This window comes from Ipomoea nil, unplaced genomic scaffold, assembly GCF_001879475.1.
Source record: "Ipomoea nil cultivar Tokyo-kokei standard unplaced genomic scaffold, Asagao_1.1 scaffold2705, whole genome shotgun sequence".
In the NCBI taxonomy this organism is placed as follows: domain Eukaryota; kingdom Viridiplantae; phylum Streptophyta; class Magnoliopsida; order Solanales; family Convolvulaceae; genus Ipomoea; species Ipomoea nil.
The window spans coordinates 710,918-736,767 of record NW_017619133.1 but is presented as its reverse complement, the minus strand read 5'-3'; the positions used below and the strand labels follow the sequence as shown (position 1 = coordinate 736,767).

General features: G+C 32.2%; 3 protein-coding genes across 3 annotated transcripts; all 3 read left to right on the top strand.

Moving 5' to 3' along the window:
* The first annotated feature begins 11,048 nt into the window (after positions 1–11,048).
* Positions 11,049–11,882, top strand: LOC109156261. Its single transcript, XM_019304116.1, has one exon. It carries the CDS (start codon positions 11,049–11,051, stop codon positions 11,880–11,882), a length of 834 nt encoding a protein of 277 aa, XP_019159661.1.
* A 1,134-nt stretch (positions 11,883–13,016) lies between these two features.
* LOC109156260 (histone H2B.3-like) lies at positions 13,017–13,466 on the top strand. The gene has a single exon (XM_019304115.1). It carries the CDS (start codon positions 13,017–13,019, stop codon positions 13,464–13,466), a length of 450 nt encoding a protein of 149 aa, XP_019159660.1.
* A 9,661-nt stretch (positions 13,467–23,127) lies between these two features.
* On the top strand, positions 23,128–24,180 carry LOC109156259 (uncharacterized mitochondrial protein AtMg00810-like). The gene is made up of 2 exons (XM_019304114.1): positions 23,128–23,163; positions 23,821–24,180. The coding sequence occupies exons 1-2, from the start codon at positions 23,128–23,130 to the stop codon at positions 24,178–24,180; spliced, it is 396 nt and encodes a 131-aa protein (XP_019159659.1).
* Positions 24,181–25,850: the final 1,670 nt, after the last annotated feature.

Sequence of the window (25,850 nt, the reverse complement as noted above, 5' to 3'; positions counted from 1 at the left end):
ATAAATATTAATTTAAAGTTTATTTATTTTAGTCAAATTTCATTGTCTCAACTCCCGCGAAGTGGATCAACCTCTTTTTGGCTTCGGCCAAACACTTTTTCTCGCTGGTCGAGCTTTCTACAAAAAAAAGCGAAGCGAATGATCTTCGCTTCGCGGGAACAACAAAAACCACCATCTCGCCAAAGGCTTTCGAGGCTTACACCTCCCTATTACACGACCTAAAAAAAGGCTTTCAGTAGCGCCCTTAGAATCTAAGCCTTTTGAAGCGCTAGTAGTTGTAGCTGTGGCCACACCAACCCTTTCGTTCTTATCGCTCCGGATTCCGATCTATATGGCGGTACAAAGTAAACCTCTTCCGAAATATAAACTACATAAAGTAATAAATTATATATTTTATAAACTTTATAACTTAATAGTATATATTATCATTACAAAATAAAAAATATTACATGTAAAATATATTAGTATTAAATATAAATTAAATAAATTATAATTACATATTAAAAACTAAAATCTAATTTTATATGTGTATATGTCATATGTTTATATATGTATATGTTATATGCGCACACACACACACACACACACACACACACACACACACACACACACACACACACACACACACACACACACACACACACACACACACACACACACACACACACACACACACACACACACACACACACACACACACACACACACACACACACACACACACACACACACACACACACACACACACACACACATATATTTATTTACTATGGTTAATGTGGTTGATTGGAAATAGTCTTGATTACTAATTTAGAGGTCATGGGTTCAATTCTTAAGCAATACGATAATAAATATTTTAATCATGTAAATTAAAAAAAAAAAAAAAAACAAGAATAAACGGGCTGAAGGGCTGGCCCGTTTAGCCCGTCCTACACGGGTTGGGTTTTTTCCCAACCCGTGGGAAAACGGGTCGACCCGTCCCGTCCCGTTTCCAGTTGAACCCGAGACGGGCCAGCCCATATGGGCCGGGCTGGCTCGTTTTGACAGCTCTACCCAACTCAAATATCAAGAGTAATATAACCCGAGACGGGCCAGCCCATATGGGCCGGGCTGGCCCGTTTTGACAACTCTACCCAGCTCAAATATCAAGAGTAATATAAATATGAAATGCTATATATTTTTATTTTGTTCTGGAAGAGAAGGATGGAAGTTGGGTATGTTGAATTTGGAAGATGGAATGGCCTGACGGGTGGAGAATAACACCACCCGCCAGTTAGGCGGGAGCAGTATGAAGAATAAGAAATTAGAGAATGTATATAAAACTAAGATGTTATAATATATTATATATTCTCTGTTTCTAATACAGAAACACAGTACATATATATACACAAAGACATAACTGTAAATAACTACCCATAACTTACACATATTCATAAACAGACACAACCCTATAGATAAACCTATCTAATTAGTTTTCAACACCCCCCCCTCAAGCTGGAACATCTAGAAGTTCCAAGCTTGGATTAAACCATAAACTCTACATTACAAATGAAGATTAAAAGCATCTAGAGAATAACAGTGCTAGATGGCTTCGAAGGGACAATGCTATACACAATCCTTGGGAAAGAAGGCACCATGGCAATTAACACGAACACCCTCACAGCAACATAAGCACTCCCTTGAGAAGCCGATGTCCGCGGTAGCTTACTCTAGATGGCTCGCACTTCGGACTCTTCTCGGCACCAGGTAGCCCTTTCCCCCTTTGGATGGCTTCACTCCAGACCTTATCAAGTACCAGGTAGCCCTTTTCTAGGTCGCCCCCTCCGCTAGACCGGCACCGGATGGGTGGACGGCTTCACTCTGGATAGCTTTCACTCCGGACTCTTCTCGGTTTCCTTTGAACCTTATCAAGCAGCAGGTAGCCCTCTTCCAGGTAGCCCTTTCCCACCACACTCCAGCCTCTCAACAAGAGCACCAAAGTAATGACAAATACACCCAAAGAGTGAAGTATGAATACCGAGAGCACCACATATGATTGTTGTTTATATGTACCTGAAACTCTGGTTTTTGGTCTCTCGTCAATCATGTACTTAGGGAAAGTTTTAAAGCAATGATAGTGGGGTGTTCTTAGCTTGTGGGTAGAGAGAGGTGGTAGAGGGCATATCTAAACTTGGAGAGTTGTGTATGGTGGTGAAGGAAAGGCTACTAGGTGGTGGAGTTAGATAGAGGTTGACATTGGAAGAACTGATGGTAGTTGTGGTGAAATTGATGCCTAAAGTTTTAATAATAAAAGATTGGGACAATAGGCGTTGTTGTAGGTACAACCGACGCCTAGCTATAGTCTTAATAAAAAAAATAATATTTGCTCAACACTTAACTAATAAATAAAATCTTGAATATTTGGTCAATACTTAACTAATAAATAAAAGATTTAATACCATCTGAGGTCATCCGAGTATAGTGGTTTTACAACGTTTAGTCCTAAACTTTCAAATTGACCATCTGTGGTCCTTCGACTTTCAAATTTAACCATTCGTGGTCCTAGTTAACCACCCATGGTCCTTCAACTATTAAATTTTAACCAACCATGGTCATTTCAAGAGGACCACGACTGGTTAAATTTTGAAACTTGAAGGACCATGGGTGGTTATCTTGGACCACAAATGGTTAAATTTGAAAGTCGATGGACCATAGATGGCCAATTTGAAAGTTTAGGACTAAACGTGGCAAAACTACTATACTCAGAGGACCTCATATGGTATTAACTCTAAATAAAATCTTAGTTAAATCAAGTTAGCAAGTCTTAGCCAAGGACCTTATAGTCCAATGACACCCGGTTACTCTCTTATAAGGGAAGTTGTGGGATTGAGCTTCAGTAGAGACGATATTGGCTCTTTGTGCTTCAATAGGTTGAGAAAGTAGTTATGAACAAATACTGTATTGTAATAGAGTCAGTAGTATTCAAAGAAGTTAGCAAGATTTAGATCCTTATTGTATTAATAAAATATTTATATTCTATTTTTCTTTTATTTATTTCTAATTATTGTGTGTGTTTGTGTCTGTGTGTCTATATATGTGTGTGTATATACATACATACATACATACATACATATATACATACACACACAGACACACACACACACACACATATATATGTGTGTGTGTGTGTGTGTGTATGTATGTATGTGTGTGTGTATGTATGTATGTATGTATGTATGTATATGTATATGTATATGTATATGTATATGTATATGTATATGTATATGTATATATATATATATATATATATATATATATATATATATATATATATATATATATATATGAGAATGTTCACATGCAGATGAACTCTCAGGTGAAAAATATGGTGTGATCTGAGCCGTTGATCTAATCTATATCAACTGCTCAGAATGAAGGAATTTTTTTAAGGCACTTCCTAGAGTTATGCACCTCTATCTTCATTTAGTTTTCAAAGTTATGCAGATTAAGTTCAATGTTATATTGTTATGCACATAAAAGTTGAAAATTATACACATGTAGTTTCAAAAGTATGCACCTAAGGCAGCAAAGTTATGCACCTAATGATTAAAATGTATGCACTCGTAGGCTAAACTCTATGCACCCCAATTTTTGTAGTAAAATTTATTTGGTAAGTAAATGTAAAATGGAAATTAATTAAAATTTATTAATTGGTAATATCACATAATTACACCTTTCCTTTTTGAAAAATTATACAAGTTTATAATTCTCATATTTTCTACCTATAAATACAATGGATTGGTAAGCTTGGAAATCATAATTTTTCCTTTTGCACTGTTTCCCTCTTCTTCCCGTTCTCTCTGTGGAATTATATCTTGGTGTTGCACTCATGAAAACGTAAGTATTTTTTTTTTTACAGTTTTCAAGATTATTATTATTATTATTATTATTATTATTATTATTATTATTATTATTATTATTATTATTATTATTATTATTATTTTGCATTTGTAGCTTGAAGTGTTTTTAGTGCCGAAGGATCCAACGGATTGGGCGTTGATGGAGACCCTGGTAACATTGACTACAAAGCTGATTTCTTAATTTTCCGACAGCAAGGAAGGGTCGGCATTTTCCTTATCAGAAATCAAACTCTTCTTCTCCTCACAGGCAACGAAGCGCTTTGCCGAATCGAAAAGTGATTTTTTTCAGATGATGAATTTGAATTTACTTGTGTTCATCTATCTCTAACTCTTGGGTTTGTTCACTATTGCACATATAGGTCAAAACATACATTAAAGATATTATTTAGTATCCCATGTGTAATTAATGTATAAGAAATGTTGCAGAATATAATGGTACTCTCGTATCATAATACATACTACAGTTTGAAGTAGTATCCCGATTTCCTATAAATAAAAATGGACGATTAGGAAAATGAAGGTGATAGTATTAAAAAAAAACAAAGGTGTATATGGTTTTGATTATAGATGAATAATAATAATAATAATACTAATAATAATCAGTAAAAAAGTTAGCAGTAAAATAGAAAATAAAAAAAATCCTTAATTCACGGAAAATGGAAAATGAAATGAAATTCACTGATTAATTAGTACTAATAATAATCAGTAAAAAAGTTAGCAGTAAAATAAGAAAATAAAAAAAGAATACGCAATTCACTGAAACTGGAAAAGGAAATAGAATTCACTGATTAATTAGTACTAATAATAATAATAATAATAAGTAAAATAGGAAAATAAAAAAGGATCCTTAATTCATTGAAAATGAAAAAGAAAAGGCAAGATTGTGCAAAAAAAAAGGTCATAATAACGATACCAGTAAAAAAGGAATATCCTATAAAAAATAACTAATTAATAATAATAAGGATATGAAATTAAAATAATAATAATAATAATAATAATAATAATAATAACAATAATAAATATAATAATGTATACTATTAATAAAAATAAAATACTCCTAGTTAGTTTCTATTTTGAAGTGGTTTCCTGATTTCCTACAAATTAAAATGGAAGATTAGGAAAATGAAGATGATAGTATTCAAAAAAAAAAAAAAAATGAAGGTGAATATGGATTTGATTATAGATGAAAATAATATGTGATTTTGCTTAGGCATGAAAGAAAATCATTTTTTTAATTAGGTAATTTTTATTTTAGCATATCTTACTATTTACTATAAAGTCTATATACTGTAACATGTTTTTCTATATTATGTAAAAATCATATAATGTAATTAAATTTTTATTATTAAGATATACATTTATATAATTTCTATAGACTATCTATACTCTTATTAAAAAAAAAAAAACAATTCTCCTTCCTTGCATTCCCGCCCAAAGAATAGAGAAGAAAAAAGTTACTAATTAATAATACTAATGACGGGCATATTTTACACTCATATTTTAGGTACATCTTTATAATAATTTTGCATTAATTATTTATAATTATATAATAATTATTTCATTTTTAGAATTTAATTATTAATTAGTTAAATAAGTGTTTTACAATAATATTTAGTTAATAATTTGATTAATATTATTATTATATAATTGCGCTATAGTTATTAATTTATATTATTTAACTTAATTTAATTTTTATTTAATATAATGATTTATAATCTATTTTGTATTCAATTACTTAAAAAGCTAATTAAGATTAGTTTATATTTATTATATTTATAAGTAGTAAATGGGTCCAATTTGGATATTAAATTTGGATTGATTAAATAAACAATATTCTAATGACTAAGGTTGAGCCTTTTAATTAAATAAAGTCCAAAGAATGAAGCATTATTATATTTTACAATTCTTTCTTCTCTTATGTACAGACCATGAAGCGCACTACTTCGTCAAATTTGGAACAATTCCGGCGACATTCTCGGAAGACTCGGACGTAAGGCTAAAATGGATGGTTGAAATTCATTTGGCCTATTTTTAGAATGCTATAAATAGTAGAAGTTTCCTATTGTAAAACGTTCATTCTTCCCCTCTCGAATATTCTTTAAGGTTGTTATCAATGTCCATTCGCGGCTAATTTCTTGTTTGGTTTAGTGAATTGAAGTCCCGGAGTTCATAACGCTGTAAGGTTATTTATTTATTTTTATTATATAATTTTTATGCATTTGGGTATAAATATTCTTCTAAGTTATTTGAATAGTTGCATCATTGAATTGCTAGGGAGGCCTACTAGTTATTTACTTGATATAATTATTTGCTATATTAGATAATGTTGTGCTACAAATTATTCTAATATTCAATAGCAACTGGGTTAATTATTGACGGCTTAGTGATAATTGGACTCGGGAAGAATATTTTCCTAAATTAAATGCAACCGCTTGTGCTTGTGTTATTTAGTTTGTCGGTTTTCCTAGTTCCTATTGCTGCTATTAAATTAAATCTATAGCGCTTGTCTTAGGTTATTTAGTAGTTAGGGGTAATTAAACCGCTTGTGCTTTATTTACCTACAACTAAGGGAAAACAGAAATGAAATAATTTCACGACAAATATTCAATTGCATATTAATTACTTTATTAATCAATGATCAGTGTTGAATTCCGGTGGTGGATCTTTACTAACCAATGTCTCCTATTATAAGTGTTTTCGATATATTATTTTCACTGCTTTATTCGTTCAATTAAATTTCTTGTTTATTTAAATTCTCTTTTGTTTTATCTTTACTCTCGATATATTCCAAACCCCCCTACCTTTAATTTGAGCACAAAAGTTAAACTAGTTACTCCTCGTGGGATCGATCCTTACTCCCGCTACTACGTTTGTAAGGTTTTAATTTGGAAGCCTACGACAGCTCACCAACTAATAATAATCAGTAAAAAGTTAGCAGTAAAATAGGAAAAAAAAGATCCTTAATTTACGAATAATAAAAAAGAAAATGATATTCACTGATTAATTAATACTAATATAATAATAATTAGTAAAAAAATTAGCAATAAAATAAGAAAGTAAAAAAGAATCAGTAATTCATTGAAAATAGTAAAAGAAACAGAATTTACTGATTAATTAATACTAATAATAATCAGTAAAATAAGAAAATAAAAAAAAGATCATTAATTCATTGAAAATAGAAAAGGAAATGCAAGATTGTCAAACCAAAAAAAGGGCCATAATAAGGATATCAGTAAAAAAAGAAAATTCTATAAAAAATTACTAATTAATAATAATAATGATATAAAATTAAATTAATAATAATAATAATAATAATAATAATGTATACTATTAATAAAAATAAAATCCTCCTATATAGTTTCCAGTTTTATGTGGTATCCTGATTTCCGACAAATTAAAATGGATGATTAGGAAAATGAAGATGATAGTATTCAAAAAAAAATGAAGGTGAATATGGATTTGATTATAGATGAAAATAATATGTGATTGTGTTGAGGCATGAAAAACAATCATTTTCTAAAAAAATTAGGTAATTTTTATTTTAGCATATCTTACAATTTACTATAAAGGCTATATATTGTAACATGTTTTTCTATTTTATGTAAAAATCATATAATGTAATTGAATTTTTATTATTAAGATATATATTTATAAAATTTCTATAGTCTTATCTATATTCTTATTAAAAACAAAATCCCCCCTTCTTGCATTCCCGCCCAAAGAATAGAAAAGGAAAAAAGTTACTAATTAATAATACTAATAGTAATTAGTAAAAAACTTAACAGTAAAATATGAAAAAAAAAAAAAAGATCCTTAATTCACAAAAAATGGAAAAAAATGAAATCCACTGATTAATTAATACTAATAATAATCAGTAAAAAGTTAGTTGTAAAATAAGAAAATAAAAAAGAATCTGTAATTCAATGAAAATAGAAAAGGAAACGGAATTCACTGATTAATTAATACTAATAATACAAGTAAAATAAGAAAATAAAAAGGATACTTAAGGAATTAATAATAATAATAATAATAATAATAATAATAATAATAATAATAATAATAAGAAGAAGAAGAAGAAGAAGAAGAAGAAGAAGAAGAAGAAGAAGAAGAAGAAGAAGAAGGATGTGAAATTAAATTAATAATAATAATAATGGTGGTGGTGGTGGTGGTGGTGGTGGTGGTGGTGGTGGTGGTGGTGGTGGTGGTGGTGGTGGTGGTGGTGGTGGTGGTGGTGGTGGTGGTGGTGGTGGTGTATACTATTAATAAATAGGAATAAGGGTCAAATAGGCCATCAAACTGCACACAATAAAACAATTAGGCCACTGAACTTAAAAAACCAACAATTGGGTCCCTAAACTAATCAATTTCAAACAATTCTTCCAATTTGAAGGTTTCCAACAGGTCAACAGGTCATCCTTCCAAATTAATTATTTTTTAAAATTTAAATTTTAAAAATTAATTATTTAAATTATATAAAAAAAAATGGTGCCACCGTCTCCGGCTGGATTCCAGTTTTTTTTTTTTTTTTTTTTTTTTTTATAATTTAATTTATAAATAATTAATTTTTAAAATTTATTTTTTTTAAAAAATAATTAATTTGGGAGATGACCTGTTGGAAACCTTCAAATTGGAAGAATTGTTTGAAATTGATTAATTTAGGGACCTAATTGTTGGTTTTTTAAGTTCAATGGCCTAATTGTTTTATCGTGTGCAGTTCGATGGCCTATTTGACCCTTATTCCTAATAAATATAAAAGGGAAAATGACACTTTTTATCCCTGAGTTATATACTTATAGCACTTTTCCCCCCTCAATTATTTAGGTAAGCACATTAGTCCCCTCAATTATTCTAAAAGTGGTGCTTTTTTCCCCCCTGATATATTAAATTGACATTTATACCCTTAAAGTAAATATTTTATTTATTTTATTACTCCAACAAATTATTGCGTATACGTAGGGATGACCACGGTTCGGTTTGAATTGAACTAGATACTAAAGCAATCGAATTAATAGTTTCCGGTTATAATTCAGATCTAGAACTCAATATTTAAATGTCAATTTATTAAAATTATGTATCAAAAAAATTGAATCTTGAACCGTGAACCGGCGGTTCCGGATCCGATTTGCGATTTTGAACTGTATTTATTTTAAAATAGTCTAAATTCAACAATAATTGTATTTTATTTTTTCAGTTCGGAACATAAACCGTCCGTTCCGGTTCACGATTTTAATAAACTCTAAATATCGAATTTCGATTCTAAATTGTAATTGTAATATTTCGGTTTGGTTGCTATAGTGTTTGTTTGGTTTGAACCAAATTATGGTCATAATTTATTGGAGAAAAAAATAAATTAAATATTTAGTTTAAGGGTAAATATGTCCATTTAATATTCTAGGGGGAAAAACAGACACTTCAATAATTTAGAGGGAAAAAATACTATAGGTATATAACTCAGGGGGAAAAAGTGCCATTTTCCCAATATAAAATCCTCCTATGTAGTTTCCAGTTTGATGTGGTATCCTGATTTTCCAAAAATTAAAATGGATGATTAGGAAAATGAAGATGATAGTATTAAAAAAGAAGAAGAAGGTGAATATGGATTTTATTATAGATGAAAATAATATGTGATTGTGTTGAGGCATGAAAGAAAATCATTTTGTTTTAATTAGGTAATTTTTATTTTAGCATATCTTACTATTTAATATAAAGTCTATATACTGTAACATGTTTTTCTATTTTATGTAAAAACCATATAATGTAATTGAATTTTTATTATTAAGATATATATTTATAAAATTTCTATAATCTATCTATACTCTTATTAATAACAAAAGTCCCCTTCCTTGCACTCCCGCCCAATGAATAGAAAAGGAAAAAAGTTACTAATTAATAATTAATAATACTAATAATAATCAGTAAAAAAAATTTAGCAGTAAAATATGAAAAAAAAATCCTTAAATCACGAAAAATAAAAAGGAAATAAAATTCACTGATTAATTAATACTAATAATAATCAGTAAAAAAGTTAGCAGTAAAATAAGAAAATAAAAAAGAATCTGTAATTCACTAAAAATATAAAAGGAAACGAATTGACTGATAAATTAATACTAATAATAATCAGTAAAAAAGTTAGCAGTAAAATAAGAAAATAAAAGAACATCCCAATTTATTGAAAATGGAAAAGAAAAGGCAAGATTATGCCAATAAAAATGGGAGGCCATAATAAGAATACAAGTAAACAAGGAAAATCCTATCAAAAATTACAAATTAATAATAATAAGGATCTCGAATTAACTTAATAATAATAATAATAATAATAATAATAATAATAATAATAATAATAATAATAATAATAATGTATACTAAAAATAAAATCTTCGTATGTAGTTTCCAGTTTGAAGTAGTATCCTAATTTCCTACAAATTAAAATGGATGATTAGGAAAATGAAGGTGATAGTATTCACAAAAAAAGGTGAATATGGTTTTGATTATAGATGGAAATAATATGTGATTGTGTTGAGGCATGAAAGAAAATCATTTTTTTAATTAGGTAATTTTTATTTTAGCATATCTTACTATTTACAAGTCTATATATTGTAACATGTTTTTCTATTTTATGTAAAACCATATAATGTAATTGATGTTTTATTATTAAGAGATATATATATATATATATATATATATATATATATATATATATATATATATATATATATATATATATATATATATATATATAAAATTTATATAGACTATATATACTCTTATTAAAAACAAAATGATCCTTCCTTACATTCCCGCCCAAAGAACAGAAAAGAAAAAACGTTACTCCGTTCTAATTAATAATACTAATAATAATAAGGAAAATTAAAAAAAAAAGATCATTAATTCACGAAAAATGGAAAAGGAAAAAAAAAAGATCCTTATTGTTCTAAACGTTGTTTCAAGTGGAATAACATCTTTGTTATTGCCGGATGGTAGGACAACGCATTCTCGATTTGCTGTACCAGTTTCAGTGAATGAAGATTCTACCTGCAATATCTCGGAAGGTAGTGACCTTTGCGAACTTATAATTCATGAGGAAATTGATAATATGGGATAAAGCACATATGACACAAAAAATACTATTTTGAGGCTTTAGACGAAACCATGAGGGATATATTGAGATTCACCATACCTGGTAGTGATCAAAAAACATTTGGTGGAAAAACAGTAGTATTGTGCGGTGATTTTAGACAGATTCTTCCAGTTATTCCAAAAGCAACGAGACCAATGGTTGATTGCAAGGTATTGAGACTCATGAAGAACCTGAGACTACAGAGCTTAGCTTTAAACGAAGATAGACAGACGGTTGATTGGTTCTCAAGATGGATTGCAGACATCGGAGATGAGATTACAGGGTTTGTAAACAATGGTTTGTTTGAGATCGATATTCCACCAAGGTTTAGGTTGAAGTGTGGACCTGATCTAATTGCAACTATAGTTGAAAGCATCTTCCCAACCGCGAAGTATAGAATGTTAAAAGAGCCGCACCTAGAAGGACGATCGATCCTCTCACTGACTTTAGATGTTGATCAAATTAATCAGTATATGTGTGACATGAACACTGCAGAAGGTCGGACGTATTTAAGTTGTGACCTTTTGTGTAAGGCAGAATCAGATGGTGATAATCTCTCACAAGTACACACTCCTGAATTTTCAAATAGCTTGAGATTGTCTGGACTTCCTAATCATTCATTGACAATAAAGGTTGGTGCACATGTTATGTTACTGTGGAACATAGACCACTCTCTTGGTATTTGTAACGATACGCGCCTCATCGTTACAAGATTGGCGGATCATATTGTCGAAGCAAGAATAGTTAATGGAACACAACAAGGAAACAAAGTTCTTAAACCACGAATGTCTCTCACCCCTTCTGATACGAGATTGTCATTCAAGTTACAGCGTAAGACTATCAACAAATCCAGGGTCAAACACTAACTCACGTTCGCTTATTGTTGAAAAAATCAGTCTTTAATCATGATCAATTGTATGTGGCTTTTTCCCGAGTCACTCATCCTGATGGCCTTAAGGTTTTAGATCTAGACGAGGATGGACAAACTTTTGTTACTACTACTAATGTCGTCTACATAGAGGTTTTCAACAATGTGTAATTCAAAACATTTATATTATGTATTCTTCTTGCACCAATATAACAAAATTGTTACATATCCACATATTACGTATATATTCCGTTACAACAATTTCTATAGCTAAATTACTATACATAAAGATAATGAGACCAATTAATTCAATTCCGAAACATTCATACAAACCTTAAGTCAACGTTAAAATTTACACTATCGAATATGAAGGAAATTATAATTCATATATTATAACAAGTACATTCCGTGCATCGCACGGGTGCAAATACTAGTATACAATAAAAATAATCTCTTTGTGAGATATCCGTCAGCTTTTGTTTTCGGTGGCTATTCTTTATTTCACAACAAATTATTTTGTGGACATTGGTCCATACTGAAAAGCAAACTACTGACAAATATTCATTATTTAGTTTACCAAATATTTATTTTTAGATATTATACTAAAAATGAACCTATATAGTATAATAAAAACGAACCTATAGCATACTAAAAGTAAAATTTTAAGTATACCAAAAATAAATATTTATGTTAGTAGTCTATCCTATAATGTAGACCATGATTCACGATATAATTATTGGCGCCGACCACAAATCACGATGGACCCCCTAAATATTATTATTTCCATGGGCTAGAAGCTCGGCCCAGTTGTCTTAGGCGCCAAATTCAAAACTAAAGGCGCCAAATTGAAATCTCTAAAAACTCCCTCCATCCATACCCGAAAACTGAAAAACACAAATCCAACTTTAAGGAGTTAATCTCCAGTGTTAATTTACCATTGCATTCAAAATCATCATCAAACACTCCATATCCTTCCACCTCATCAATCCGTGCATACCTTACAAAGCCAATTAGGTCTCATCATCACCTTCTGTATAAACCTCTCATCAAAACTCACCATTTCGCCATAACCTAACATCCCATTTTCTTCTTCTCATCAAACCCTAGATTTTTCTGTAGAAATCTTGATACAATGGCACTGAAAAAAACAAACAAGAAGCCAATTGAGAAGAAATCGACAGAGGAAAAGAATACCATCGTAGGCAAGAAGGCAATAGTGGAAAAGAAGCCCAAGCGTGAGAAGAAGCTTCCCAAGGACGTCGGCACCGCTTCCGGCGACAAGAAGAAGAAAAAGACGAAGAAGAACATTGAGTCTTACAAGACCTACATCTTCAAGGGGCTAAAGAATGTCCACCCTGACCTTGGGATCTCTAGTAAGGCCATGGGGATCATGAATAGCTTCATCAATGACATCTTTGAGAAATTGGCACAAGAGGCTACCAAGCTTGCCCACTATAATAAGAAGCCAACGATCACTTCACGGGAGATTCAGAGCGCTGCCAAGCTTGTATTGCCTGGCGAATTAGCTAAACATGCCATTTCTGAGGGAACCAAGGCGGTGACCAAATTCACAAGTACTTAAAAAATTGTTATTCATAATTGGCCCTCTTTGATTTGACCTAGGGTTAGGCTTTACAAGTACTAAATGTTGTTAATGTTTCTATCTCAATTACCGAATATTATTTTGGACGTTATTAATGGTTTGTCATGTGTATTGAGCTTCTTCAATGCAGAATTGGAATATAATTGTCTAGTATTAGCAACAAATTTGTCTTATTAGAGCTAACCTCGGGCAACAAGGCGATTGGGGCACGACTATTTTAGAGGATCCCCCGGATAGTATGGATCAGCTTCTTTCTGCGGACGCTTTTGGAGCTTCGTCGTTTAGAGTTTGGTAATTTGCTCTGTTTGTCTTAATCCTTTCCAGTATGGAAGGGGTTAACCCCACAAAAAAAAAAAAAAAAAAAAAAAAAAGCAACAAATTTGTCTTATTGATTGCATTTGTGTTGTGGATTTTTTGACTAGTTGAAATGGGTATAATTTACTTTGTAATTGATACACATATTTCATGTTTTTGCTCTAAAGATATAATTTCACAAGAGAATACCTAATGAAGCATGTCTTTCATTCATTATGCCAATTGGGAACTTTAGATAGAATTCACAAATCACTTAATGCGTTCTTACACGTGTTAAGAATCTTGTAGGCTAGTGGGATAGGCATAAGAAATTGCTATGTGTGTGCGCACGTGTGTGTTTAGCTCTTAGTTGCTAAATGCAACTTTTCAACAGTGTGATAGACATCAGGACAGTACCCTTGTAAAACCAATTCCTTGCTTACCTTCATATATAGTACTCCATCCGTTCAAAAAATGTATGTCCTACTTTTATTTGGCACGTACTTAAAGACAATGAACAAAAAGTTAACTCCCTTTACATTTTTACCTTTTATGTACTCTGACTATTCTACATTTTTTTCATCCCATATGAACCAATTTCTTCATCTCTCTTTATCAAACAGCTTTGTTCTTCGTCTAATATTCTTCATACACACTCATTAGTTATAAAAAAAAATATGGACTACTACCTTGTATACAATAACACAAACTAAATTGAACTTCTAAAAATCCCTACTGCCTTTGTATTCTCCTATACAATAAGAAGATATGGATGAACAAAGACTCGAGATATCTATAGATATGAAGAATCAAAGCCATGACTGGAGATGTCCATAGATGCAATAAAAATCAATTTGAGCAAAAGATAAGAAATTACTCCATAAATCAACGCAATATGCATTTTGTTGATTTGATAAACAAACAAACAAAAGAAGATGAAAATAATAGAAAGGGGATGAAGGATTGCTCGTAAGTCAAAAAAAAAAAAACACCATATGGATTTTGTTGATTTGATAAACAAACAAAATGATGAAAAATTAAAAGGGGTTGAAGCATTGCTCCCAACTCAAAAAAAAAAAACACAGAGAGATAGAGGGAATAAAATATCATAAGCTTGAAAATGGGAAGAAGAACTATTAAGGGGGTTAAAAATTGAAGAATGATGGTAAAGTGCATAGTACTCCGTGAAATTTTGCATAGTAAATGTGATTTGACAGTAGATTACAACTATGACCCACCAATGAATATGGAGTAGTTTATAAAAGTTAAGGGGGCAACATGGAAAAAATAAAAATTGAATGATTTTTATTTTTGAAATGTGGACAATATTTTTGGCCGCACGTTAAGGCGCGGTCGCATTTGAGCAAAAAGTTTATATATATATATATATATATATATATATATATATATATATATATATATATATATATCCACCTACACACATGCACTATTTTTTTTCAGTTAGACGCATAGGCGTCCGCCTAGACCGTCTAGACGCTAGGCGCTACTCTACGCTAGTCGGGCGATAGAGTAGCGCCTAGCGTTTAGACGGTCTAGGCGGACGCCTATGCGTCTAACTGAAAAAAATAGTGCATGTGTGTAGGTGGATATATATATATATATATATATATATATATATATATATATATATATATATATATATATATATATATATATATATATATATATATAAAGCACATTAAATTCATAGAAACATGAAAGTAAGGAAAATACGGAATATTGTAAGAATAAATCAAGTTAGATATAATTGTTTTTTCATATATATAATGAAAAAACATTAGCAAGGCCGAGTCGACCGGGTTAACTCGGCTAACTCGACCGAGATGGACGAGTTAACCCTGCCGAGTTAGGCGCTAGGCGGCTGCCTAGGCGGTCGAGTTGGCCGAATTAGGCGCCTAGACGGCCAGTCACCTACGCGAGCGCCTAGGGGTGAAATCGCCACGGTTTAGGGACGCCTAGCGCCTAGGCGGGCGCCTAGACCGATTTTTGCAACAGTGTGTATATTAGAGATAATATGAGAACCAACCTCCTTATGAGTCCATGAGAACCAATTTCATCCATTAAAAAAAATAGATTTATGGATGAAATTAATTGGGGATTAAAAACGCACGTGTGCATATTAGGCATTATGATAACATATGCCTATGTTACATACAACACATGCTTAATATGCACACATGAATATGTACACATCATAATGCCTAATAGCTAAACATGTCATTTCTAAGGTAGAACTTACCTCTTTGATTTCCAGATTTTGCATTTGACTTAAGGTAGAATTTGCAGATCCATTGTTCCGGGTTGACTGAAATTTACCCCCACAATTTCTAAAATTGAATTGCTTGAAAATCTTGGAGGTCAAGGTTATTGTTTCCTCAACCATTTCTTCAGGGTTCGATTCATATTCACCACCATCGGCAAGAAATGCAACATACTTTCCCTTCTTATTGTGATCATCTTAAAAGAACATTTGCATTTCATAAGTTTGCAGATTGGTCATCTGTTACTTTCTTCTTCTCCCGACCAACACTTTCTTGAATGGCAGTAACCTTCATCCTGGATCTCGATGGTAGTGAGTGAAGGATTTTGCGAACAAGTTTATCTTGAGCAAAGGGTTCACCCAAAACTACAACCTTATTTTTTAATTCTTGAACTCCGGTGTTGAATTGGACAATTTATCTTCTTCACGCATTCTGAGTTCTTCAAATTTTGTGTGTATTTACTGCAATTTTGACTGCTTTACAAACGTATCTCCTCCATACAACTCATCAAGAATGTCCAAAGCTTCCTTGGCTTGAGTACAACCAGCAACAAGAGTGAATTGACTTTCATCCAGACTTCCCATCATTGTGTTCAAGCCTTCAAGGCTTTGTTGTTGTTCTCGCTGTCAGTGATCTCCTCTAGGGTCCACTGATCTTGTGACTCCACTTCCACAGTTTGATATGCATTCGTACAAGTGGGATGTGTCCATCCTTGAATAACATAATTCCATACCCTAACACCTTGAGCCTGTATGTAACACCCCTAATTTTTAGGATAATTAAAGCTTATATAAATAACACAAACCATCATTAATTATCCCAAACAGAGCATAAAAACTATCCATAAGAGTCGGGGTGCTATGCCACACCTAGGTTTGAGAACCTAGATGCACAAGCTAAACTAACCAAACATATTTAATCCGTAAATCCATATTCAAATACAATCCAAGGCACGCATGCCATCTACTATGCTAGAGCTAACTAAGCTAAGTCTAAGGTTCTGACTAGCGCGCTCCATAGCTAATGCTCATCACCTGAAAAACAGTCGGTGTAACAACCGTCAGCGAATAATGCTGGTAACCCACTCCAACGCGTTAAGAACAATATAGGTAGATATAAGAAACTCATTTTGAAACTGGAATACATATATACTTACGAGATTCTAGTTTAAATCCAAGATCAAGACTCAAGATACATTAACAGACTCAATAGTATAGAATAATCATAAAGACTAACATGTGTCCTAAGAACACATTGCGAGACATAACAGATAAATAGGCATATAAATAGCAAATAGAGACAACAAAGGCGTTCAAGACAGTTAGAAAGTAATCAACAAGGCACACAATTCATCTTCCAACTTTATACCAAGTTCCAACCTTGTAGCTCCCCTCCGTCCTTATATCAGTTCCAACCTATACCTCCAGGTCACCCTTATATCGCTTCCCCTTATTCTTCCGAGCAACTACATGCCCCCACCGACAAACCACCTATCAACCACCAACATATCAAGATGGTGCCATAGTGCCATTCACATGATTCACACCTCTAGTGCCAATATCAAGGGGTCAGCGCATATAGCCCTGACATGACACCGCAACACATATAACCTGACCCATGCTCAACGGCAAGCTAGTCGAAGGTGGGTTTGTGCCTTTAGCACAGTAACCGCTAGGCCTGTACCTTTAGTACAATGACCGGGCACAAGTGGTGCCAACCGCCAACAATTCATTTCCACCAATCACAACTGATCATCATCATCATCATTAATCACACCGGCCATTGCGCAATGACCATGATACTCAACACCATTCAATCAATCAACACATAATCAAATAACAATCAAGACACAACAACAACGACACGTATTACACATAAATTCCTAGAACAATACCCAAGACACCAAACGAGACTCATACACGACAAAGGGGGTACAACAGGACACGGGGAAACAACAAACGGGGAAAAACATCACGAACCACACACCTTTTCCAGCGGGTGGGTGGTGGGTGGAGGACCACCCTCTAGCCACCCACCAGCGGCGTCCCACTGTTTCAACGGGTGCCCGGCGGGCAGTCGCCTACCCCCGACTGCCCGTTGGGACAGTACACGGGCAGCAGGTAGGTGGCGGGCACCCCTGCCCCACCTACCCCCCACTGACTCACATGTATTTTTTCAGTCCCGGGATCTCTCGTGGAACCCGAAACCATGTCCAAACACATTCAAACACATAACGACAACACCACGTATTCAATTAACGGAATTAAATCAAGAATCACACCGAATACGTTCTAACACGATTCCTAAACACGCCAAGACTCCACATTAATCATAGAACGGTTCAGGAACATCCTGAACCACAAGAACATCAAGAAATCTATATGCAAAGTCCTAAATACAAGTCCTAGGCTAGACTCAACAACCGATCATGCATAATCCCACCCAAATATACCAAGAACATCATAATACGAAATTCACGATATAAACCCTAGCGATCTAGATATAATTAAAATACAAGATCATACATATAATCAATCGAAATATCAAGAACATCAAGATTGTCAAATAAGCACAATATAAACCATACGCAAGGGCTCTATCAAGACTCAATCACAAAATTACACATACGATTATCAAAGGAGCCAATAGATAAGATATAGCAAGGAAAGTAGGTTTTGTTGAGACATGGGTTACCTTGTAGCCTCAATTAATCCTCCCTTGGCTATTAAGGTTCTTCCCTAAGACTTCCCTCCAGCTGATCTCCCTAGGCTTGGTGGTGGGGGAATTTTCGGGGAATAATTTCGTGTAATACAACTATGGGTGGTGAGGGTTTTAGTTGCCTTCTAATCCCCTATTTATAGAGTTATGAATCCTAATCAGAGTCTGAATAGTAAAGAACTATTTTCTATTCCTAACAGGTATATAGGTCTAGGATTCCTAATTAGAATCTGAGTAGTAAAGGCCCACTTTCTTTATTCCTAATAGACTTAAAGTCCTTATTATAAACAAGGATCCACGGTCCATGGTAGACCATATTAATTAATTAAAGGGAATCCTAACCAAATTAAATCATTTTTAATTATTATTAACGGAATTAATTAAATAATTAATTCGGGATTAGAGTCCGTAACACGGGGTGTTACACTTTAGGTACACATTCGTACGAGTTTTCCAATAGGCGTAGTTTGATCCCACAAGTTGAGGAGGTCTATTTTCCCTTTCATATTAAGATCTGTAAACCAAATAACAAAGAGAACGAACAAAACAAAGATACAAACACAAAGTGGCAGAGTATTTACAGTTTTCAAAAGCACTTAGGGCAAGAAAGAAGTCAAGAAGATGATTCTTGAAACCTATTCTGATACCTGAAATTCGTGGCAATTAGCTAAGAGTCTGATTACTTACGAATGATCTAAGGGGGGTGTATTCAATCATGACTTTTGTAGAGTTTTAAAGACTTTTAAATTGAGAGATTTTAATAAACTTTGATTGACTTTCATAGAGTCATTCAAAAGTTTTTAAAACTTTATAAGATTCTATAAAAGTCTATATAAAAAACATTCATAGACTTTTATCAACTTTTTATTTTAAAAAGTCTAAAAAAGTCATTGAAATTCTAAATTGAATACATCCTTACAAACTTTCAATGATTTTGATTCTTATAATTTATATAATTTTCTTACAAAATATTTATAATATATCATAAAATTTTCTTATTATATAGTTCTTCACCCACATCAACATTCTCAACATTATTATTTTTATCCATAGTATAGACATAAAAGAAATTCATTAGAAATTCATAACAATATTGAATAATAAAATTTATAATAAAAGAATTGATCAAATAAATATAATTACAAGTTGCATAAAATAAAATAAAATAAAAATCTAATATATATATATATATATATATATATATATACTTGATATATTGCTAGACATCACGCAAAGAACTATTATTTGCAATAAGAGACTGCGAAGAAAAAATATATATTACGAATATAAATATAAAAAGAATAAAATCAAAATATATAAGTATTTATATGAATATTATGAAACATATACTAAAATTTGATGATGAAAAATTTTACTTTGTTCATGTATTTAGGGAGAATTAGAGAAAGTTATTAGGAATAAAAAAAAATCATAGAAAAAAAAATAAAAATCAATATAAACAAGCAATAATGAAGTAAAAATAATATTAGGGAAAATGACACTTTTTCCTCCTGTGTTGTTTACTAATAGCACATTTTCCCCCTGTGTTGTTTATGTAACCACTTTATCCCCCTCAATTATTTTTGAAGTGGCTATTTTCCCCCCTCTCCGTTAAGTAAGTGTTAGGGTTGTTAAATATGAGGGTAAAAATGACATTTCACTTATTATTATTATTATTATTATTATTATTATTATTATTATTATTATTATTATTATTATTATTATTATTATTATTATTATTAATGAATGACCCCACCCAACACCCCTAATATACTGCAGTACTCCACGCCTAAAATGCACAGTTATATTGCAAACCAAATTCATTACTAATAATAATAATAATAATAATAATAATAATAATAATAATAATAATAATAATAATAATAATAATAATAAGTCCCACACAACGCCCTAATATACTGTAGTACTCCACGCTTAAAATGCACAGTTATATTGCAAACCAAATTCATTACTAAATTACTAATAATAATAATAATAATAATAATAATAATAATAATAATAATAATAATAATAATAATAATAATAATAATAATAATAATAATAATAATAATAATAATAATAATAATAATAATAATAAGTGAAATGCCATTTTTATCCTCATATTTAACATCCCTACACTTATTTAACGGAGAGGGGGGGAAATAGCCACTTCAAAAATAATTGAGGGGGATAAAGTGGTTACATAAATAACACAGGGGGGAAATGTGCTATTAGTAAACAACACAGGGGGAAAAAGTGTCATTTTCCCATAATATTATTTTGAATTTTTAGAGGAAGATGGTAAAATTTAGGAGAGAGAAAAATTGGTAGAGTTTAGGTATGAGGAAAATATAGGATAATGAAGAAAAAAATAATTTTATTAAATGTAGATAGATTTATAAAGTTTAAATAGGAAGAAAAAATAGAGTTTAAATAGAGAGAGAAAACATTCAAAGTTGTTAGAAAGAAAGTTTTGAAATCTTGAGGTTGATGGGTGGATTTCAACTATTTATATTTGATAAGAAAAAGTCTACAAAAGTCTTAAAATTAAAAAGTCTACAAAAGTTCATAACTTTTGAATATCACATGACTTTTAAAGACTCTCTAAAACTCTTAATCGAATACCACACAACATTTAAAGACTCTTTAAAAATCTTGATTGGATACCAGCTGACTGTTAAAAGACTCTCTAAAAGTTTGAATTGAATACCCCCAAACTTTTAAAGTTCATAAAAGTCTTTAAAACTCTATGAAAGTCATGATTGAATACACCCCCTTAAGTGTTAGTTAAACCAAAAAGTACCAACTCAGTTGAGTGCTTAACGCTTCCTAATCGAACAATCACTGAACTAGTTCCAGAACTATCATATTAAAGCAATTTGCATAATTAACAAATAGGTAACCAAATGAAAGCATTAAATAAGGAACAAGATTTGGTAACTCAGTACGCATACTCCTACATCTGGGGGAGGGGGGCATCCCATGTTAAAGACTGCCCAATTCATCCATTAACTTCAGAAAAGAGATTTACCGAATCAACAAGAAGAGCACAAAGAAGTCAATCGAAGATGCTAAGGACTTAGCTAGGTTGAAGAGTTCTTTCTTTAGTCAACTGGCTTGCGATATGCTATCTTCAAAATTGAGGCTCTCCTCAATTAGGGATTACCACGGTTCGGTTTGAACCGTCCAGTTCAAACAGACCGTGCACTGTTGGAACCGGAACAGACGGTTCCGGATCTATGACATTTGGAACCAGAATCGCCAATTATGGTTCCAAACCGGAAGAAAATTTATTATTTGATTAAAGTGTAAAACTTTAAATAACATTTTAAAGTTCAACGATAACATTTTTTTTTTAATATTTGATTAACAGAAAAAAAAGTTTTATTATAATCGGAAGAAAAAAAATTTAATTATTATTTATTGTTTGGTTAAAGTTTAAACTTTAAATAACATTTTAAAGTTCAACGATAACAATTTTTTGTTATATAGTTTAACTTTGAAGTTTAAATATTTCATATAACTATTTTTTAAACATTTTAGAATGAAAAATTTTCAAAAAAAAATTTAATTGTTGAGTTTGGACAATTTTAAAAATACAAAATAAAAATTTTAAAAAAATAATAAATAAAAAATAAAAGTCGGGTTCGAACCAGAACCACATGTGGAACATTTATACAAGGTTCGGTTCCGGTTCGGTTGATTCCGCAACCGGAACCGAACCGTGGGCATGACTACCCTCAATTGCAACTTGGTTTTACTCCTGTCAATTCCATTTGGATTATCTGCCAATAATCAATAAAGATTGATATGATTGACTTGATATGATTTCTAGTTAGCTCTAACGAAAACAATCAAGTCCCATGTTTAGCTCAAATCGATCTCTAAGTGTATCAATTCTCTTTGTAAATTTGTCCATACGGTTGAAGAAGAATAAGATGGCCTTAATATAGATGATCCCCGTAAATTATTCTATGGTTGTAACTGTCTTGAACTACTCATTGAACAATCTTGAGTTAGTTCAGTCTTTAGTCTTCAAGTTTGAGAATTGAACTATTTCCTACTATTACAAACTCTAGTTCGGAGTTCTAACTACTTAATACATAGACTGAACAAAATGTTGAACAATTGTTTTGTTCAATAAAACTTTAACAATATAGAGGGGCAAAAAGTGTCTTCGTAAAATATTTTTGTAATAATCATTTTATTAACAACTGGAGTCCGAACCAGAGGCCGGAATGTTCAGGAGCAATCTTGTTGAATCAGCTAGCTATCCATGTTATACATCCCTCATTGAGCCAAAGAACTACAAAGAAACTATCACAGATGAACACTAGAGTAGGGCAATGTCGGACATACTGGCGCAGTTCGAATGGAATGAGGTATGGGATCTAGTTCCTTGTTCTTCAAATGTTAATGTTGTGGGCACAAAATGGATTTTCAGAAACAAAACAGATGAGCATGGAAATGTTGCCTGAAACAAAGTAAGACTAGTCGCACAAGGATACTCTCAAATTGAAGGTGTGGACTATGATGAGACGTTCACTCCGGTAGCAAGACTAGAATCAATCCGACTTCTACGGGCAGTGTTTTGCATTCTAAAATTTGAACTCCATCAAATGGATATCAAAATAGCCTTTCTGAATGGCTTCCTGCACGAAGACATTTATGTAGTGCAGCCAAAATGCTTTGAGGATCAACAGCACTCAGACTACATCTTCAAATTAAAGAAAGCTCTCTATGCACTCAAGCAAGCACCTCGAGCATGCTATGAGAGACTGACTTGATATATCCTCAACAATGGCTATTAGCGAGGGGGCAGACAAAACATTGCTCGTTAAGTTTCAAGGAAGCATATTATTGTGACACAAGTCTACGTGGTTGATATCATCTTCGGATCTACATCTCGAACTAGCCCGGGAATAGTTCATAGAAGTTATGTAACAGGAGTACAATTCAAAATGAGTATGATTGGAGAATTAACTTGTTTTCTTGGACTCCAAATAAAGCAACTCCAATTAGGATTGTTTATATCTCAGGAAGAGTATGCCAAAAACTTGTTAAAAAGATTTAGCTTGGACTCAACCAAAGAAGCTCGTACACCTTTGTCTACCACAACCAAACTATCTAAGGACAACGCCTCAAAATCAGTGGATGCTAAAAATTATAGAATCATGATAGGCAGTCTACTCTATTTGACTGCAAGTAGACCGAATATCATGTACAGTGTTGGTCTTTATACATGGTTCCAAGCATATCCAAGAGAATCTCATCTCCATGCAGTTAAGAGAATAATCAAATATATCAAGGGAACTGTTGATCATGGAATTCGGTACGACAAAGAAACAGGTTCTGAACTAATAGGATATAGTGATGCCGAAATGGGCGGGAAATGTTAAACACCGCCAAAAAAAAAAAAAAAAAAAAAAAAAAACTTATGGAGGAGGTTTTTGCATTGGGAAGAATTTAGTCTCATAGTTTAGTAAAAAAAAAAAATCAATCTCCTTATCAACAACTTATCGAGGTTGAATACATAGTCACTAGAATTTGCTGCACCCAATTGCTTTGAATGAAACAGATGTTGAACGACTATGGATTTAAGTGCAAGACTATGGATCTCCATTGTGATAATACTAGTGCTATCAACATTGCTAAAAATCCTGCTCAACATTCTAGAACCAAACATATCTATATACGTCATCATTTCATCTGAGAGCTAGTTGAAAGTGGTGAAATAAAGATGCACTACATTCCAACTGAAAAGTAATTGGCGGACATCTTCACTAAACCCTTGTATGCAACCGGGTTTAATGTTTTAAATTCTGAACTTGGTATGTGCACCATATCCCAAAACTAGTTATGAATATGGTTCACCTAATTTAAGTCCCTTTATCTTTCTTACAAAGAGCATTTATATCTTTTTTTTTTTTTTAAAGTTTAATACTCTATTATCTTATCTATATATTATCTTATCTATTATCCTTTTAACTGGCATCTGCATTTAATTCTTGAAACGTGGGTCAATCAAACGTGACCAACGTCAACTGACATCACTTCCTAGCTCAGGGTTTTCACATTTTTCCATAATGTTAATTTCTCATTTCTCTCTCCTTTACTTTTAATCAAATTCATTTTTAGTTTTCAAATCCTCATCTCTTCTCCAAAATTTTCTCTCTCAAGTTCTTGCATTTTTCAAAAAAGCATGAAATCATCCCTAGATCCTTCCAAGTTTTTCAACTTCAAAAAGGTCACAAATAAGGCTATTGTCCAAGAAAAACACGAGGCATTGTTGGATATTTGGTGGAAAAACCTAATAATAATTCTACAAAATAAGGATTATTATTTTATGGAAAAACTGGGAAAGATGATCGGATGTGGTAGGAAGAACGAAAGGATACCGAGGAAAGATCTTTCCTTAAAACCTTATTTGTTACCTCCCACAAGTGATGTGAGCGTTATAGCCCCAGGTTTCCCATGATAAAACGTACTACGGTTCAATCGTTTGAGCACCCAAACTTTGAACCCGGCAAACTAAAGCAAGGCTTAGAACACAATAGGCTAAGTGGAGTAGAAGCATAGTGTTTTGGAGCTGAAAACGTAGAAGAACGGTTGTAGTAAAAATTTTGTTGCTCTCCTAGTTCTTATATAGGGTTATTTATAGAAATAACATTTATTTTGGCATTTAAATTGATATAAAAATCAGTTTGCAACAGCTGAAATAGCAGGCCACTACCTGCAAATTAAATTCAGAATTCAAAAATTGAAATTAATGCAAGATTAATTTCGTAACGGATGAATTTAATCTTCACAGCAGTCAGAACCATTGGCTCATGCTGTTCTGCCTGGCTCCAGATTCGGCCTCCCAAGGCCGAACCATCAGTATGAGAGCTTCACCCGGAGGAAAGGGTGAAGAGAACGTCGGCCACCCCCCTCCTCCTTCGTCTCCGCTGGAGACGAAGGAGGAGGGTGGGAGGTGGCCGACATTTTTTTAAAAAAGTTTTTTAATTTAAAAATTAGTAACATAATTTTTAAAATAAAAATTAAATAAATTAGCTGGTCACTAATGACT